At 41.9% G+C, this 20826-nt stretch overlaps 1 protein-coding gene across 2 annotated transcripts in view; it reads right to left on the reverse strand.

Annotated features, from left to right (window-relative positions):
* MSRA (methionine sulfoxide reductase A) overlaps positions 1-20826 on the reverse strand; it is a 453971-nt gene that overhangs the window by 143580 nt on the left and 289565 nt on the right. For both annotated transcript variants that reach the window (XM_047091960.1, XM_047091958.1), the window contains one exon: positions 9192-9296. In XM_047091960.1, the coding sequence (XP_046947916.1) occupies positions 9192-9296 (105 nt within the window). The remainder of the gene's footprint in view (positions 1-9191; positions 9297-20826) is intronic.

Genomic DNA, 20826 nt, shown 5'->3' on the forward strand with positions numbered 1-20826 from the left:
CAAGTGCCTAGCACAATGCCCAGCCCAGAAAAAACACCCAGGAAGAGTCTTTCCTTCAATGTGGAGGCACCAAACCCTTACAGAACTAGAAAGCAAAGGAAAAATGTTAAATATAAGCTCTATAGTATTACATGAGAGAGGGATTTAAAAGTGCAAATAGCACATTTGCAAATAGCAAAGATACAATGTACATGTATGATAATGTTATGCAAGGAAAAGTACGATTGAAAGAACAATTAATAAAGAAAAATATCAGTTAAATGCTTTGTTTCATTTTTCTCTGTTTCTGAAATTCTTAAAAGAATGAAATCCCTTTCAGAATTCATAATGCTGGGTTTGGGTCGTTTTTGCATTTTATATGTGTGCAGCTGTTCCTCCACTATAAGTATGCACATCTGCTCATTAGCAATACAATATAATTCCCACTGTCTAATTATTTGCAGATGATAGATTCCTTGTGCATGGTCTAAAAAAAGAAGAGTCCTTCAAAACTGGTGACTTATTTAAAAAAAACTAACTTAAAAGGGTCAGCACAACCAAGTTCAGATATTAATTTGGCAAGTTCAAATGTATGAACACCAGCATGTAATTGCCAACTTGATGAGAAACAGAAGGAAATAAGATTTTCTTCTCTCTGCAATCAATGTTTCCCACTACACAGCATGAGGGGGCTTCTTCTCTACCATACACCTGGAAGGAGGCTATGAAGCAAACCTGCTGAAGATGGAATGGACCAACCCCACCCACAATTCTCGGGCTTCTTGGGAATAACCCACCTAAAGTAATGTTTCATGGTGAGTGTGTTGGAACATGGAGTAGGGAGGGAGGGCAAGGTCACTGAATGGAAAAGAATCTTTGGTGGGGGGTGGGGGTCGCTAGTTCTAACCATGGGCTGAAGAGTCCCATTAATCCCCTACTCATGACTCTGAGGGTTAAGCAGCAGGCCCAGGGTGTGTAGTCCTGGGGCCCCATGAAGCCTAATACCATAGATAGTATGGCCAACTGGGGAGAATTAGACAAAGCTTTCTGAGGACAAGTGGGGACTCACTGCAGGAAGGGGAGAGTGGGTGTGGGAGGGAAAGGGGTATTGAGAAGTTGATTGAGCATAAAGGGTATGAACCAAGCATAGGAAATGATCAAAGATATTCAGAACATAAGCTGAGGGAAAAATGATAGACAAAAACTGGAGGAATACTGGGGTTCAGGAAGGAGCAAGGCAAACAAAAACTGGTGAAATGGCTCTTATGTAGGCAGGGTGAGTAGGTGGCTATTAACTATGACATGCTTACTCTGCTTAGCCCTGGCCTCCACACAACAGACTTCATTTCCTCATACATCCCAACACACATTTACGGGGTAAGAACTGTTCTATAGATGGGAAAATGGAGGTTTTCATCCATTTGTTCAATGACAAAATATTTCAGGTGAAGCTTACTTTCTAGAGGAGGAGATTGTTTGTAAACAAGTGAACAGTTAGATCACCACACCTTGTGACAAATGTTAGGGAGGCAAGCGAAACCTGGGAGTGAGGGCTTGGGGTACTACTTCAGTTAGAGTGGGTCAGGGAAGACCTCTCTGAGGATATGACACTTCAAGCTGAAGAAAAGGAAGGAGCCAGTCATGCCTAGAGCTGTGGGCAGACTGTGAGCAGTAGGTACAGGCCTCGGGGCAAGAAAACACTTGAGTCTTCCAGGAATGGAGTGAAGGAGGGCACAGCACCAGACGTGCAGTGGAATAGGATGTGGGGGTGAGGCAGGGAGCTACATGGAAGTGCAGGTGCTGAGGTTGCACAAGTGAGTGCCAATCAGTTAATCCCAGGTCAGGCTGACCATTGTAAAGAGACTGTATATCATCCTACCCCAAAATGGACAACCAGCACAGTGCTTTAAGCAGAAGAGGGACATACTCTGTAATGTGTTTTTAACAGGTCATTAAGGAGACTGGATTGGGAAAGGGCAAGACAGGCCAGTCAGGAGTCTAGTGTAGCAGCCAGATGAGAGATAATGATAGCTCAGACCCAGGAGTTCAAGTAAAGACAGAGAGAAATGAGACTTGGTGATGTGCTGTAACTTCCCCAGGTCATGCAGCTAGTTCACAGCAGACCTGGTTAAAGCCATATCTTCTCTAACCCCAGGGTCCATACTCTTAACAGATTTAATTAAAGATGCTTTAATTAAGGAAACATTTTAATTAAGATCTTCAGAAGAGTGACTGGGAGTTCATCACCAGCTTCTAGTTGAAGGCTATTTTAGTAAAGATATAAGTTCAGCTGTTGTAGAAAAGGTTGGGGGGGGAGGGGGGGAAAGCCTAACTGAACCAAAATAACAATCAGTTAAAGAAGATAGTTCTTACACACAGTTCAGCCTGGAATAGTGACTCTGGAGCCTTCTAGTTTGTAGTGCCTCCATTACAAGGGTGAGACCCCCATCCACATGCTCCAGGCTGGTTCACCACTACCTTTAGAGGCAACTTGTAGGAAGGAAGGAAGAGCAAGAGAATACTCCTTGCTCTAAGTACATACAACCCAGAAGTTGCAACCATCATGTGTGCTCATTCCCTGATAGTCAGAATTCTGACACGTGGCCATACTTAGCCATAAGGAGTCTGAGAAATTTAGTTTCAATTGGTGCTACCAATCTAGTTAAAATTACAATCCTACAGAAGTGGGGAAACTGATACTGGGGTCAATGAGCAGTCTCAGCCAGCAGGCATCTGCAGAAGGGCCACTGCTCCCTCAGGAGCACATTGGAGGAGCTTCCACCTATAGCCACAGTCCTCTGAGAAGGCTTGGAGCTACTACAAGAAGTCCGTAAATCCAACCATGCAGCAGGCATTGCCTGGAGTCTGTAGAATGCATTATGTGTGTGGGCATTTCTATTTTCCAGAGGTATGTGATATTGTGGTGGTTAATAAAATAAGCATTCAATTTAAAGTGTAATTAACTTCATAGTGGCATCTTAACATATTTGCTTTAAAAAGGTTACTAAGAACACAACTAGATCACATGGGGAGAGGGGATCCATAAAATCATTTGTCCTTGGAAGAATTTCCCCTAGTCTGGAAGTCTGGACCCCTCTGGTAAAGGGGAAAGAAAACAGCCTTGAGCTTGTCAAGCCTTGACTTGACAGAGCCGAGTCCAAATACTGCCATCAATACCAAACAAGATTGTTGTGTGGAACCTTATTTCTTCTCTTCAGTTAATGGGGTTTCAATGAGCCCCACTTCCTAAGGCTGTGGTAAGGATTAAATGAAATTATAAATATAAAACATCTATCACTAAGACTGGCCCATAAAAGGTGCTTAGAAAATGTTGCTATCCCTTCTCCCAGGATTGAGGAGAATAAAACAGGTTGGGACCGAGAAGTCAGACTTGGGGGATCAAGTGAGACGAAGTTGAAATCTCTACATTCTGCGCCCGTGTCCTTGTGGCTTGGCCCAACGTATGGGTCGGTGCAGGAACAGGGCTGAAATGGTGTAACTGACGCACAGAGGGTACCAGGCAGGAAACAGATCAAGCATGAGAGGCTGGGATGTGATCTGCTTCTTTGGATGACTGTGTCAGCAGCAAAGCTAAAGAGCCACCTGTCCATCAGCCTCACAGCCACCAGCCCCAGCAGCAGCGACAGCAGCCGTTTCATCACAGAATGACAACATCAACAATGCTGAAATCTTTTCAACTAACAGGAAGGACAAAAGAAAGTTTGTGGGTAGAAAACCCACACTTTTGTAGGCAGAGGGTAAATATTTTCCCGCAGAAATTGTAGATATAAAAATAAATAAACCCAGTGAAACTGTATTGTATTGAGGAGGACACAGGGACAATGCCTGGCGCTTGCATGGTACTTGACCGTTTTCAAGTTATTTTCACATTATTTCATTTAACACTTATGACAACCTATGACCCATGCAGTATAGACATTAATATCCCCTTCTGACAGATGAGAAAATAGAGGGCTCAGATTGAATAAAGTGTCTTGGCTAAGGTCACACAGTTAGGAAGGGGCGAGGTGGGCCCAGACCCCAAATCTCCTAAATCTCAGGCTCTGCCATGTTTCCTGGAGACTGGGGGGTTTGGAGATCACACAGTCAGGAATGAGCATGCTCCAGTCTATCCTTAGAAACCTGGAGGGACCATATTTGTCTCATGAGTAAGACAGAACGCCGGAACAAGTCATATTAGCTTAAACGGTGGTATCTGAGTGCTTCGGCAAAATAGAGATTTTGTGGTAATTGGTAAATTAAGAGAAAAGACTATTCCAATTACTGGCCAAACGTATAATGATGCTATTAGGTCTGTTACTTCACTTGAAGCTAATCCACTGAGTAGCACTCTCTCAGGACCCACTGCCTATTGGCTGTGAAATAGCAGGTCTCTGGCCCCACCTGTACCTTGAAAAGCCTTCACTTTCTGATGGTTCTCTTTCCAGCTCTGCTCCCTTCCAAATGCAGACCATGGGAAGTTCTTTCTTGCCATTAGGGCAGATACCGTGAGAGCTGCTTCAGTACCTTGAAGGATTTTTTCTGTCTGGCCTATGCCATGAAGATCTAATTTAATTGAAAGGGACTTTACACTTAAATTCATGTCATTGCTACCATAGTAAACCCTGAACATTAGCAAGAGTCTCCACATTTGCAAATATTATTCTAGGATATTTCTTCTCTCACAAAATGAAGTAAATCATACCTAAAAAATTTAAGTGACTCCTTCAAATGTTTAACGACTCTATAAGCAAAGTACTGAAGTCTTCAAGCATGCTAATTAAAACACATTTCTCTTGAGCCATATTACTGTTGAGAATCATGTGTTTCCTGAGCATATCTTCACATCAAAGGTCAATGTCTTCTCAACTTTACTCAAGTTTTGTCTTTTTGCTGGTAAGCAACTCTGGCATAGGCAAGAGTATTCCTTACACAGTTTTAAGAATCACTCCTGTTTCAGAAAACAACCTAGACTTGGCTATTGCTTTATCAATGAGAGTCTCTCCAAAGCCAACATGCTGCTGTCTTCTGAAACATCCACTTTCCGAGTAACACCAGTCAGTCTTACACTTCTCTCTGTCCCTCCTCTGTTCTACTGGGTGGTTCTCTTTTCTGGGCCACTTTGCACTAGGAAAAGTGACAGGAGTCACCATGTGACTTTAAGCAGAGAATTCAGAAGTTGTGTTCAGATGGCCAAGTTCACCTGCTTTGTGACCATCCTTCAGGGAGTGGGCTTCAAATTCTTACCTCAGAAAAAGTACATGTGACTACATGTTTTGGATCCTCTGGGTTCCCTGGGAATATTAAATTCATTGACACCGGCTTTCTTCTGAATTTATGTTTTTGCTTTTAAAGTTCCAATGTTAGCATATACTTGTTTTAATGATTTCAGGTTAATATTTTGGTCTTACACACATTTATCTGAATGCTCATTTGATCTCGGTACATTCAGATTAAACTATTTTCTGCCTATAGAAATCTATTTTCTCTATGCATTAGCCAAGAGGCTGGATACTGCTGCATTTTATAGACAACTTGGTGATTTAGCACCACCTAACAAAGTGCCTGGCAAACAGAGTAGATACAAGATAAGTGTCATTAATGACTGATAGTCTTTCATAGCAGTTTAGAAACATTGAGATGATTTGGTATATATTCAAGCCATGTATCTCAAATCTTAAACCCCAATTCTTCAATCTGAATTACCAAGGAACCCCAGAATCAAACCACCAACAGGTACTGAGAAAACAATCTTTAATGTCCTCCACTTCATGTCTGAATCAATGACAAAATTATTAACCAAATGGCTTTAAACCTCTAATTTATAGAGGTCATGGTTGACCATGAACATGGTTAACTAACAGTGGCTGGATATAATAAGCACAATGATGGGGCGCCTGGGTGGCGCAGTCGGTTAAGTGTCCGACTTCAGCCAGGTCACGATCTCGCGGTCCGTGAGTTCGAGCCCCGCGTCGGGCTCTGGGCTGATGGCTCAGAGCCTGGAGCCTGTTTCCGATTCTGTGTCTCCCTCTCTCTCTGCCCCTCCCCCGTTCATGCTCTGTCTCTCTCTGTCCCAAAAATAAACATTGAAAAAAAAAATTAAAAAAAAAAAATAAGCACAATGATTAAGTTGAATGAGTGGCAAAGCAGTAATTTTTGTGGTGGTTGTTGTGGCAAGTAGTAGAAACCCAACAAACTAGCTTAAGTTAAAAAAAGATGGAGATGGGGGGTAGGTACCTAGTAGCTCTCATAGCTGAGAGGACCTCAGTCTCCTGAAGGTTCTCTCTTCCTATCTCTTGTCTCTCAGTGTCTCTTCCCATCTTCCTCCCTTGCTTCTTCTGTGGACAAGCTCTTTCCACATACAGAGCACCTCCACCTCCCCAGAAAAGGGAGAACACCTTTTTCTCTCACACAACAGTCCCAGAGAAGGGATACAACTGGTCATGCTTGGGTCCCATGCCCATTCCCTGAATCAAACACTGTTGGCAATAGAAAAAGATACTGTGACTGGCCAGGCCTGGGTCATGTGATCACTCCTTTCACCCTATTTCCAGAAGTGTCATGGGAAACTCTGGAATACAGAAAAAGATTGTTACCATGGCCCATTACATTAAATTACCCAACAAAAGTAATCCTAGTAATAATGTGGGAAGATCAGATATCTTGCAATTTAATACCTGTGACTATATATACTGCATCAAGCAATATTGTAAGTAGAAACAGACATATGCGAGGGTAGAAAAACTATTCCTGTCCATGCATAATTTTTCTAAAATATCAGTGAAAAAAATATGTACTCAACAATCAAATCCTATTGTCTGTGAACGCTGTCAGTAGCAATTTGATCTTTTGACTTACAGAATTGAAGCTGAAGATTAACCAGATGACCTCTAACATCCCTTCTAGTCTATGAATCTACAAACCCTCTGTTAGAATCAAAATACCTCTGGAAGAATAGTATACCAAGCTATACTTTATGGAACAGTGTCATGGGCTGAATTATATCTTTCCCAAATTCATATGTTGAAGCCCTAAACTCTAGTACCTCAGAATATAATTTTACTTGGAGACGGTCTTTAAAGATTAAGATTAAATCAGGTCATTTGGGTAGGCTCTAATCTAACATGACAGTGTCTTTATAGGAAGAGATTAGGACAAAGACACATGTGAAAGGAAGACCATGTGAGGACCCAGGGAGAACACAGACATCTACAAGCCAAGGAGAGAAGCCTCAGAAGAATCCAACCCTGCCGACCCCTTCCTCTCAGACTTCTAGCCTCTTCAAATGTGAGAAAATAAATTACTGTTGTTTAAGCCACCGGATCTGTGGTACCTTGTTATTAGCAAACAATAGAATACACAGCAAACAAAGAATCTGAAAGAGGGCTGAAGCACAGTTGAGACAAATTTGATATGTGGGATGGGGAGAACAAGAGGTTCTTTTAAGGTTCTTTTAAAAGTAGAATTCCCTCTAAGATTTAGGGGCCAGTACTAGTGATATAATTAACTGAGGTGTGCTGGTAAAGATGTGATAAAATAGGTAAGAAGTTAAGAGAAGAAAGGAGAGAGAAGTGCATGACAGACTTCACCCTCTGAAATCTTGCCAGGGCTAAGCATAAAGTGATTCTATCAGGACAGGACATTATGGATGGCCAGGCCAAAGGCCATGTACCTAACCTTGTAAGCCTGTGGGGATCCTGTCTCCTACATGACTTCAGGCTTGCCTGGGCTCCTAATGTGTATCTTCATTGAGAATTTTGGAGCTCTCAGCATCTGCCATGACCCTTGGCTTTAAGAGCCAAATGCCTGCTCCACCTGGATCAAAGGCCCACCAGCACAAGCTCTTAGCCATCATCACTCTTGTTTATGATGCTCATTGTCAGAGCCTCCTGCTTGAGCCAAGACTGAGTTTGTCAGACCTGCCTTTCGCATATGATAGGCCAGTCTAGTAGTCCAGACCAGGGTGACATCTGAATCTTCTCATTATAGTATTCTTGCCCTACTAGTCTTCTACCTCCCCTGCCCCATACCTTATCCCTCTACTGCTAGGGACTCATCCCCCTATGTCAAACCAGACTTCACTATAATGGAACTCCTGCTCCTGGCTTCCTTCCTAGGCCTTCACCCACCCTGATGGATTTGCCTGGATCCTGTACCTGCAGGACCCTGGCTTATTTATCATTTTACTATACTTAGCTCTGACTTTTGCCCTCTAGCAAATCACCCAGGCACTGAGTGGTTCTTAGAACCAGAACTCAGGGCCCACCATCCTGTGCTGCTGGGGTCATATTAAAATTCCACCACAAAGCACAATGCACATTTGGAAAAACAGATCCCTTCTTCAGAAACAGCCAACATAGCATACCCGCTACACAAAAAACTGACACCAAAGGGAAAATATTTTTGTTAAATAGACTGATTGCTAAATGAACAGGGTTTGTGAAAATCACATCTATTATATAGGACTTTTCAGTTCATAAGCCTCATAATATCAGATCATCATATTGGCAAGGCAGTGCTTGTAAGGCTGTTAGGATGAAATCTGGAAATTGCTTCATTATTGAATATTACAAATGATATTTGCCAACAGGGGATTTTTGCTTGTGTGTGCATTCAAATAAAATTTCTGGCCACCATTGTTTATAGCCCAAACATATTAATGTCTCCATATAACAAATTTCAAAGAAGACAAATGAAATATGTAAATAACCTAAGCATTGTGGACCCATTGAATATTGCATTTTACCTTTATGTTCTTTTTTTTTTTATCACCCGCAGACATTTAAAAAAAAAAAGAGCCTGATAATGTCAAAAGATGAGAAAGGCTAAATTCAGGGAAATAAAGGAACCATAAATCAGGAAAACTTTGGAGCTGCTAGAAAGACACTTTAATTTTGTAGACAAAAGACTGCATTAAGGAGGAATAATGCAATAATCAAAGGTGAACGAATCTCTATTGTCTGGCGTCTTTCTCTGTGGGAATTTTCCCACCCCTGACAGCTGTAAAGGGGGGAGGAGTGCAGACTGTGGCTGCGCCTTTATTCTCTCCCCCCGGTTGCTCCCCAGCCCCTCCTCTTCTCCGTCAATAAATGTCTGCAATCATATTCTTGAGCTCCTGTGTGATTTCAAGGTTCATCTCTTCCATGCAGCTCAAACACTAATTATCCCAGCTGTAATTAGTAAGATAATTAAATACTGGCTCACTCATCTACCTTGGGTCGGGTCATGATTCTCCCAGAAGACCTTGAGCAGTTCCTCAAAGCTGATGCGTTCTGGCTGGTACACCACTCGGACTACTTCTGCATGGCCAGTTTTTCCTTGAAAGAAACAGAACATACAACCAAAATTTACTGACAACACCAATTTACTACAAGTTACTCATTTCCAAAAAATCACCAGACAAGGGCTAAAATTCTTCCCTCCTCCGAAGGAAGGGTGGGAGCATAACTACATTAGCGAATGGTTTCATAGTAAGTCTGTCACTGGTTCTTTCTCCATAAGAGCACACAGTTGTCCTCTGGCAAGCTTCCTGAGGATGATGACTTCTTGTCATTGTGCTCTAATTATTTTTTTTTTAATTTCATGAGAAAACAAACTTGGGTTTTCTTTTCTTTTTTTTTTAATCTCACTCTTATCAAACCTTATGCATCCAATCTGACATAGTGCTCATGGTTTGAAACTCTGTGAGGGGAATGAGCCAATTTATTTTTATCATCACCACACTGTGCTATATGCAGTAAGTTTTGCTGCACTAACAGAATGAGATGGTGCCAGATCAAGAAACCTGTAACAAGCAGGCTTATATTGCATCAGATAAATTCGTTAATGGGGGGACATATTTGCTGTGCTGTTAACACAGAGGCAAGGGTCAGGTTCACATACCCAGCGGGGTGGTAAGTGTTTTCTCAGTCTAATTCGTCTTGTGGTAAACAACCACTGCAGCAAATGTGTCTCTGTTAGCATGCACATTCTCGGAGGTGGTCCCCAAGGTTCTGTAGATCAGGGAAGTGGGTATTTGCACTTGTATCTATAGAATTCATACCCTGCCTTATTTTACGGTGTTAGAATGTAGTAACTGATAGAAGCCTCCATACATATCATTTCTATATTTAAATTTGTTTTCCATCTCTTTCCAGTCACCTTATGCATAGTTAAGAATTTAGCTTTGCCCAAAGAGATATCTGGCCTTAGCCTTGGCTCTGGAAGGTAATTTATGTCATACCTGATAGGAATCTCCTTCTTTAAAGTGGCGCCGGCCACACCAACAGTCCTAGGGTGGGAGCTGGCCACTTTGAATCATAGGGTAGGGTTGGCCATACCCAACAGTGTTAGTTAGGTTCAGGGCTGGTCATGCCAGACAGACCAACCTTGTACCGAGAGTAGGGTCTTTGGGTAACACAGCATCAGCTGATCCAGAGATAGAATTCAACCTTGTGGGCAATCAATCATGCCTGTGTAAAAAAGCTCCAATAACAACTCTGGACATCAAAGCATGGGTGAGCTTCCTGGTTGGCAATACTTTTTGCATACTGTCACACATGGATGCCAGGAGGGTAATACATCCTGACTGCACAGAAGATAACACAGAAACTTTGCACTGGAACCCTTCTAGACCCTGTCCTATGCATCTCCTCCTTTGGCTGATTTTGATCCATACCCTTCCCCTATAATAAACTGTAACTCTGAGGATAACTGTTCTCAGTGAGTTCTCTGAGTCGTAACAAATTCTCAGACCACACAGTGGTCCAGGAATCCCTTGAACTTGCAACTTAGTTTGCAAAGTGTTTGCCCATAGGTTGTTAATCTCACCTTAATTCTCAACCATTTTACCATTGGAAAACTGAGATACACAGAAGTTAGATTTGCCCCAAATTCACATAGAGCTAGTGAATTTCTGGACCATAACCTAAAAACCTTCTGGTGTTTTGTCCAGGATTCTGTCCAATAAACAAAGCAAAGAAAGCAAAGTGAACATGAATCCAGAAAAAGAAAATAAAAATCTATTCATTATCTTTAATCTTTTTTTAATATTTAAATTTATTTCTGATGGTAGAAATAATAATTTGCAAATAATATGAAGCTTAGAAAATGTGCAGAAGTATAAAAAAGAAAAAAAAATAATGTGTTGTAATCTGACCACATAAAATAAGTACTATCAACATTTTACACAATTCTTTCTGGATACGTACCAAATACACACAAGTGCACATGTGCTCATACACACACACACCACCACACCATGTACAATTTGCTTTATTGTAATCTTGTCATCATGCTTTTCTTTTACATACCGGCATATTGTTTGTCCCCATATCACTAAAATTTTTAGAAAAGGCCGTTATAATGACTACATAACACTCCAAAGATGGTTGTACTATTATTCAGTCACTCCCTGTCATTGGAATTTAGACTGAATCCTATTTTTATCTATCAACATAAATATCTTTCCACATTTCCAAGACTGTCTCAAGCCACAGTTACATAAGTGGGATTTCTAAACCAATGTTTACAAACATTTTTAAGTTTCTTGATATCTAGTGCTTAAATGCTTCAGTAACGTTGACCCAATTTTCTCTCCGTATTGGCAGTATATTTCAAGGCCAGTCTCAGTCACTATTATAATGTTTTTAACTCTTACCAATTGGACGATTGTACCCTATCAGTTTATTTTCAATGAATTTAATTATTAGTAAGGTAAAGAAAAAGGTCGTGTTTATTAATAACTTTAATTTATTTGCTCTGATTTTGGCAATATCCTTTTTATATTGGGTTATATTTTTATTTTTCTTATTATTTTTTAAAAAGATATTTAGGGGCACCTCAGTGGCTCAGTCAGTTAAGCATCCAACTTCAGCTCAGGCTAGGATCTCATGGTTCATGGGTTCAAGCCCCACATCAGGCTCACTGCTGTCAATGCAGAGCCCACTTTAGATCTTCTGTCTCTCTCTGCCCTACCCTTGCTTGTGCTCTCTCTCCCTCTCAAAAATAAATAAACACTTAAAAATAAATAAATAAATAAATAAATGAATAAATAAATAAAAATGTATTTATATTTAAATGAATTGGTCATCTTACATAATTTCAATTCAAATACTATAGGCATGTAAGTAAGCAAAAGACAGATTTTATACAAACAGATATGAAAAGAATTATGGGAGAATTATGGGAAGAAGATACATTAAGTATAATAATGTTATTATAAACCACTTTTGATCCTACTTTAAAATCTTATTATTATTTTGTATTTTGAAATGTTTAAGTGAATGATTTAATTAAATAAAAATTAAACTCTCTAAATATTAAAAGTAGCAACAATGTGTAACAATTATGATAAATATATTTGGTAACAAAAGCATAGAAAACCACACTAGAAATACAGGTAAAAGATGTAAACAGGCAGTGCATGTAAGAAGAAATAAATGTAAGTCAAGATTGAAAAATGCTCAACATTTTTAGTGATAAAAGCAAATAAAGGCATATTGAAACATGAACATACCATCTCGCATTACATTTTATAAAACTGCTTAAAAGCATAACTAGCGCTGATGAGGAGACTATGAAACTGGCATCTTTACTTGGCTGGTGACAGTATAAATGACCAACTCCCACAGGCATATGTATCAAGAGCCACAAAGATTAACTCACCTCCACTAAGTGATACAGAAAATCTATCTCGGAGATACAACCCCAAATAATGGAAAAGATACGTACATGCAAAAAAAAAATTTTTTTTTTACTCCATCATTACAATGCTGGAGTACTATAAGATATCCAAAAGTCAAATAAAAAAAGAAACCAATTGGGGCACCTGGGTGGCTCAGTCAGTTAAGTGTCTGACTTCAGCTCAGGTCATGATCTCCTGGTTCCTAAGTTCGAGCCCCACATCAGGCTCTGTGCTGACAGCTCAGAGCCTGGAGCCTGCTTCCGATTCTGTGTCTCCCTCTCTCTCTGTCCCTCTCCCTGATCATGCTCTGTCTCTCTCAAAAATATATAAACATTAAAAGAATTTTTTTAAAGAAACCAATTATGGTATAACCTCATGGTGAAGTATCATGTGACCGTTACAATACAATGTCCTAACCCTAGTAAAAAGTGTTACCTTCACTGAAGTCTGATAAAACGGTAGGCACTTTACCTACTTGACCTTCTTTAATGCTCATAACAAGTTTTTTCCCGAGTTCTTCCTATTGTGGAAAATACACACAGCAAACTTTACCATCTTAACCATCTTTCACGTGCACAGTTTGGTGGCATAAACTACATTCACACCGATGTGCTACTGTCAACCACCATCCATCTCCAGAACTTCTTTCACCTTGCAAGCCTGAAACTGTATCCGCTGAACACTAATTCCTCGTTTCTCTCCTACCCACAACCCCCGGCAACCATTCCACTTCTGTTTCTGTGAATTTGACCACTCTAGACACTTCAGAAAAGTGCAATTTTCATTTAGCACAATCCTCAAGGTTCACCCATGTTGCAGCAAGTGTCAGAATTTCCCCCCTCATTCTTAGAATGAGTAATATTCCAGTATATGGATATGCCACATTTGACTTATCCATTCATCTGTCAATGGACATTTGGGTTGCTTCCACCTTTTGGCTACTGAGAATAACGCTGCTATAAACATGGGCATACAAATATGTCTCACAACAATTTTACAAGAGAGATGCAGTCCCCATTTAAAGGTAAGACAACTAAGTCCTCTCCACAAGTTTTCTCACACAACATCCCACAGCCAATAAGCAGGAGGATCTAGTGAGGTGCTCATTCTATGCCCGTAAGCCAGGCTCCTGACTGTAGACCGCTGAAGTCAGCAAGTGGCTGCAAATGTCATATAGGCAGTGGCCCTATATGAGAAATCACAGCTGTGGAGTAATTGACATCCAGGCTGTCAAGACTATTTTACAGGATTAGGCCCTTCTTTTGTGGTAGGAATATGGGGTCAGGAAAGATTTCCATAAACACTTTCAGACATAATCTAAGCACGGACATTATTTGTGGAGAGGTTTAAAGAAGCTTGGTGGTTTAAAAGAAACTGCTACCATTAAAATTCAAGATCCATCTGCATTGACAAACAGTGGGGAGAAGCCCTCATCAAACTCACCTTTAAGTTTCTTTATTTTATCTCTCCAAAGTACAAGAGTCTGTGTAAAAATACACAGTGCAAATGATCAAAAGGATTAAGGGGCTAGGAACCACTTACAGAAATGCCCACGCCTCCAGGAACTCACCAATGTGCTAGGCTAATTTGATTCCCGGGACCAATCTGCAAATACTTTCTGGTGCTTCCAGAGATAAAAGGCTGTATCTTAAAATACTTTGAGCTGTTTCTTCATATAACATCGTGCAAATACCATGATAGATGTGATGTGCAAACATGCTTGTTAACAATTCATAGCAGCATCAGAGGGGTTCTAACATTGTTGTTCAAAAATGTCTTGAAATGAAAAGGACTAATGTCTTCTCTGAGCATTTCCCAGTGTTTCATTACCCCATGAGCCCAAAGAAAAGTAATGAATGCAGAGAAGTAGGTTATGGGCAGTCATTCCTTATAAGACAAAAGATCCCAGAAGAAACCTAAAGGAATGTTTGGGGTGGGGGGAGTGGTGCTGAAAAATCAGGCACTCTGCAGTCACCTAGACCTCTGTGGAAGCCAAGTAAACCAGGTGTTTTAAAGGAGAATCCCAAGATAATTAGCCTGTCTTCAAAGTTCTATGTCATGGCTTTCCATCCCATGGGGAAAACATTATCTTCAACTCTTCCAGGTTAGTGTGATTTGTTTTGCTATACTCAGGCTAGTAAAAAGGGAGGAGAGAGCAAGAAGGTGGTCTGCCCAGTAGATAAAAACAGGAGACAGCCCGGAAGCTGGTGAGATGCAAGGGCAGGGGGAGCGTAACAGAGGGCAGTGCTGTGTGCTCGTGGGGAGCCCCCACTCAGGAGCCACACACTGCCTGGGCTACCATTCTGGGTCAGCCACGTGGCAACTGCCTGACCTTGGCATGGCCAGGGACAGAAGAAAAGGGTGGTTCAAATCAGAGCTCCATGGCATATGAGCCATGCCTTCCCTAAGGGGACCACATGCATTTTTGAAGGCCCTTTTATCTATTGAGTTGCTTCATCTACTTGAGGAAACTTCCTTCAGTCTCCTCATCTGCTAAATGTGGAATTAGAACATGCCTCCACATAGGATGTAAGTCTCTCTAATTCTCTATGTCTTATTATCAAAAGTTGTATTATTATAATTATTCTCTACTCAGCTGGGGTAGAAGGGGAAAAGACTAGAATTAAAGTCACAAGAAGTAATTTAGACCATAGGTCTAACAAGTAGTTTGACACTTTTTTGACTGTGATCCCAAGTCTTCTTTTTTGGATAGAAATAAAAATAACCTCTGTGACAGAAGACTCATCAGGATTAAATGAGGTCATATGTGGGAAAGTACTGGGGAAGAGTAAAGCTCTCTATACATAAATAAGATTTCTATTGTTATTTCCCTTTTGAGTTTTCTTAAAAGGGATGCCTTCCCCATAAGGACTAAATCACAGGAGAAAACATATGATACAAGGAAGCTTCTAGTTCATCAAACTAAATTTTATCTCTGTAAGTGTCTAATTGTGATTTCATTCATGCATCTATTCTAGAAATAACAGCTAAGTGTCTACATCTACTCAATCAGGGGCTCAGGTGAGGTCCCAGCCGACACATTCCAGCCCCGATGGGAGCTGTAGTCAGGCCTTCATCCACACCAGGCAAAGACCCAGATTCCCATTCTTCTGATGAACTATAATGAATCAAGTGTGATTCCTCACCTTAGAATCAGAACTAAAAGACATGGGTTTAATGAGAGAGTTCTTAATTCAGGTAAAAAGAAGCCTCTGGAAGCAGTTTGGAATCTTGCCTCCCTGGAGACACTGTTTCCTACTATGCCATCACACCTGTCAACAACTTCTTTTGGACAAGAACCTATGTCCATCAGAGTCCATGATATTCAGGAGATGGTGAAGAGCCACCTGGACTGAGAAGAGCTGAAGGCCCTCCCACTGTCCCCAGGGCAGAATATGTGAGGCCACCTCTCTCAAGTCAAAGCCAAATGGCTGCAGGCCAGCAGGCGGCAGTCACAAGTGGTCAGAATCACACCGCTGGCATGATAAGCAAGTGAGCTAAGCAAGTGAATTGAGTTCTATTCCAAATTCTCAGTAGAAATGGTGGCTCCTTCCCCATAGCACGGGCAAATCTGATGCAGAGGAGATTTCCATAAGGCGAATGAGCATGACCATCCGTGCCAAGGGCAGCTTGAGCCTGTGAGAGGCTCCTGGGTGTGGCGTCTGGCCTGAGCAAAAGGGGCTCCAAAGGCAAGCTGAGCAGCCCAGACCTGCATGGTTTGTGTGGATTCCTAGGTCCCAGGGTGGGAGGAAAAGCCTGGGAGGGCAGAGCCCCTGCCCTCTGGAAGGGGGCGTGGCAAGGGCAGAGAGGAGGAAAGCAAAGAGAGATGGAAAGGAGACAAGGAAAGCAGGCTACAGATAAGACCTGTGCCCATGGTTTCCGCTCCTAGTATCAAGGTTCCTGGGGCCCTTTGCTGCTGCTGTGGGGAGGGTCGGGGAACGGTCGCCCACCTGGTCCCCCAGCAGACAGTATAGCCACATGGGTACCCCTTGCAGCGAGCAGGGCTTCTGCTGTATCTGCAAGGCAATGAAAGACCTCCAGATCTGCTCGCTCCTCTCCCCATGTTGTGATCCAGCCATGAGCCACACATCACAGTCGACAGGGTGCCTGTCTAGACCCAGCCTGCTGGGCACCACTCAGCCCAAGGTAGCATTCAGCACTGTGCTTCCTTGGCTTGCCTCGTGGCCACCTGGCAGTGGTGTGACCTTGACCAAGCTCTTTCTTCTCTAAGCTTTCGTTTCCTTATCTGTGAAATGAGGATATTCGTAATACTCACCTCAGGGACTACTGTGAGGATTAGTTTGATAATCCACAGGAAGCACTAAGAATAGTCTGGCCCACCCAATATTAGCTTTATTCATAACAGTATGGTTAGTATAGTTATTTTTACTATTGCCACTGTTATTTCACAATTTGGGGGGGGAAGGTTCAGGAATCTGTATTTTTACAAGATTCCCCAGGTGATTCTTAACAGAGTTACTATTAAGTGTAAAAGTGTAAAAACCACTCATCCTGAGCCCAGTGCACCCCTTAAGCAGCCAGCTGTCAAACTCCCTCTCCTGGATCTCAGTGCTCACTGTCTTAGTTATCAGGAGGTGCATGGGAGTCCCACAGTCCTTAAGGAAGGCAGGCAGGCAGGCAGGCTGGACGGGAATGGGTGAGGAGGGAAGGAGGGAAGGAGAGGAGCACAGAGGAAAGGAGGAAGGATATTAACCCCTGTTAAAAGAATACACTGGAGGCGCCTGGGTGGCTCAGTGGGTTAAGCGTCCAACCCTTGATTTTAGCTCAGGTCATGATCTCATGGTTGTTAGATCAAGCCCTGCGTTGGGTTCTGTGTTGAACATGGAGCCTACATGGGATATTCTCTCTCTCTCTCTCTCTCTCTCTCTCTCTCTTTCTCTTTCTCTCTCCCTCTGCCCTTCTCCCCTATCACTTTCTCTCTCTCTCTAAAATATAAAAAATAAATAAATAAAAATAAACATTAAAAAAATAAACTGAAGGATACTGAACATCCTAAGTGTTTATCTGAGCAAACATCTATGCAAAATAGGGCAGTGACAAACAGGAAGGGGCTAGGAGCACTCCAAAGACAGGAGCTGGGGAGAAACATATAGAGAAATTGTGGAAGCAAATACAGGAAATTATTTGACTGGCTAAAGCTGTTAGTTAGCTGTTTGTGATTGGCTGTCCTTAGCATTTTGGTTTCATAACCTTGAGGTATTTATAGGCCTAGACTGTGATTTGCTTATGTTGGTGCCACACTAATAGACCCACCTCAGTCTAATGGCCTCCTTGTTTAATTAATTTAACACTCTTTACAAAGATCTGTGGAATGAATGAGGAGGAGGTGGGTGATAGGAAAATATGAATAGCAAAATACCTTTAATAAATGTAGCATTTATTAAACTCCACGCATTGCTCTAAACTCTTGATACAAATTGATGAAGTTAACACTCACAAAAACCCTGAGATAAGTAATATTATTATTCCCACTTTTTCAAGGAGGAAACTAAGATGCAAAGAGGTAAAAGAATCCAAAGTCAAAGATTAAGTGGCAGAGACTGGACTTGAGCCCACCATGACACGGCTCACAGACTAGAGGGCAGCGTGAGTAAGGTGGGTTTGTGAACGGGCAACATCCTTGTCAAGACGTCAGGTACAAGAGAAAGGAAATGGCCATTGTGGACAGAAGAAGTCAGAGGTGCTTCATGGAAGAGGGGGGGTGCATCCAGGCCACGGCCATGGTCATAAACAAAAACAAGATTTCAAAAAGGACAGGCAAAGAGACAGGGAGCTCTTTTCTGCTGCAACGTCACAGACCTGCTATCATGAGCTGTAACTGGAAAAACCTCTTAGCTGGCCCACCCTCCAAGCTCCCCTGCTCAACCCAACATAACCACAAACCCCCCTGCATTTGGACACAGCACTTTATATTTTCAAAGTGCTTCTGGCTCCACAAATTCATTTTAGTATCACAGCCACCTTCCCAGGGCAATTAGTAAGATTAATGCTATTGTGTCCATTTTATTGACAAGAAAGCCAAGGCTTAAAGAGATTGAATAACTTGCTTGAAGTCTCAGAGCTTGTAAGCAATTGAGACAACCGAGAATCTGACCACTGTCAATGGGCTCCACTCCCAGCCACTTCTCCCACAACTGCCCTCTGCCCAGGGGCCTACAGGAGCCCTTCTTGGCCACCAGGCCTCTCCATGTCTCCAATCTCATTTCCCCACACACTCTCCCTGATCCAGACAGTCCATATCCTCATCCCCACCCCTTGCTGCTGTAGTCCCCCAGCCTGCAGTACACACCCTCCAGCCACCTGAAATCAAAGCCCTCCACTACTCTCAAGGTCCCCGTAGGTGCTGCTTCTTCCAGGAAGCCCTCCCTGCGTATAGGACCTGGACAAGAAGCACGATATAGGGGAAAAAGCACAGTCAGTGGGCTCCAATGGGATCTGCTTTGCTCAGATCCAGGCTTGCTGACTGAGTCAGGTCCCCTGAGGTCTCTCGCCAAATCCCTGTGATGAAAAGAGATGTGTGTAGCAGGTAGGATCTAGCGATTCTCATAGAGGGTACTCAGAAAATGGTTTTTGTCTTCCAAACACCACCGATCCAGCCTCCTTCTTCCACTTGGAATCAGTCCCTCACCTTGTAACACTTGAGTCCTGACTGTTTTTGAGCGCTTGCTCAGTGTTTCATGTATACAGAGTTCTCCTGGGAAAAGGAACCATGACACTGGCTCTTTTCTATCATCCCCCAGGACTGGGCACATGATCTGATATTAATAAATACACACAGATTGGAGGATCCTTTGTGCTGATTTTTTTCTGCCACTTATCGAGCCTTCATCTTCCACACTGGCCCCAGCACTGCTCACCTGCCCAAGGACCAGTCTCCTAAATGGAATTATATATAAATGCTCTGCTCTTCCTCTCTGTCCCAAACTGCTGAATTCTATGTAAAACTCGCCATACCTACCCAGAGAAAGGTATTAGATACAACTAACACAATTTAACTACCTCAACGTATGGGTCAGCATAATGTTTTATTTACTCACTAAACTCATAAATATTTGAATGCCTACTCAGTTCCAGGCACTTCACTAAGTACTGGGGATTCAATGATGACAAGTGTTAATAAGGCAACAACAAAAACTCTGGCAGCCTGGATTTTGCCCACAGTCTGGGTCCAGGTAAGGAACTCCTCTTTAAAGAAAACGACCTGACCTATTTTATTTATCCTACAGGGAAGATGGCAGGGAGAAGTCAGCTATAGTTATTTTTTCATTAAATAATAACCATTTTCCAACTCCCCTCATCCTTCCCAGCCAACAAGACCCATCCAAACTGTTAAACCAAATCAAAGAGCACACAAAAAGATCCAGGTGTTTGAAGGGAAAGGGGGAGTACTGGATGACTAATACCTCCCTCTTCCCATACAAGATTCAAAACACTCCTTCCCTCTTGCTAATTAACTACAAAGAGGTAAGATGTCAGCTCAGTTTCATCTCCAGCTCCTGCAGATAGAAAATGTGATTTCCAACAATGTACTCATTATAAAAAAAATCCTAATACATCAAAATTGGGTGCCCTGTGGAGTTCATTATAGGATTTGAGGAGTGTCTATACTGTCATTTTATCTTTGCTTTTTTTCTTTTGTCTCTTCAGTCACTTAAAGTGTCCAAAGAGAAATATAAGCTTTCAAAAGCATCCTATTGATTGAAAAGTAGAAAAAAATCCTGTTGGAACAACTGTGATTTTTTTTTCCGGTCCACCATGGGGAGACATAGTGGGGAATTTATAATCCTCTGGTGTGTATGTAATACAGGCACATTCTTCAGAGATTATTCTCTCAGAGGAATGCTATAAACATAGTTGAGTACTTGCTAAGAAAATTCCTCAAGAAAGCAATAAACTACAACCATTCATTTCTTTGTGGCGCTGGAGGTTTCTCACTGCTATGAAGTTAACTAGTGGGTAAGCAGTCTAGGAGTGAGCAGCTGACTAGTTTCTGTATCCAACATGCTGATTATAGAGGCTGACCTTCACACCCTTTGAGGTGTTTTTTCCAGAACAAGAAGTATATGAAAGGCTCTTGTAGGTGGGTTGATCAAATGTCCATTTCCTGGACCAGCACCTACTCCCAACTTACTATGAGGGGGACAAACATTATGAGATATTGG

Source organism: Lynx rufus, unplaced genomic scaffold, assembly GCF_022079265.1.
Source record: "Lynx rufus isolate CCGP_SWC_20201006 ecotype Redwood Valley unplaced genomic scaffold, mLynRuf1.p SCAF_3, whole genome shotgun sequence".
NCBI classification, from domain to species: Eukaryota; Metazoa; Chordata; class Mammalia; order Carnivora; family Felidae; genus Lynx; species Lynx rufus.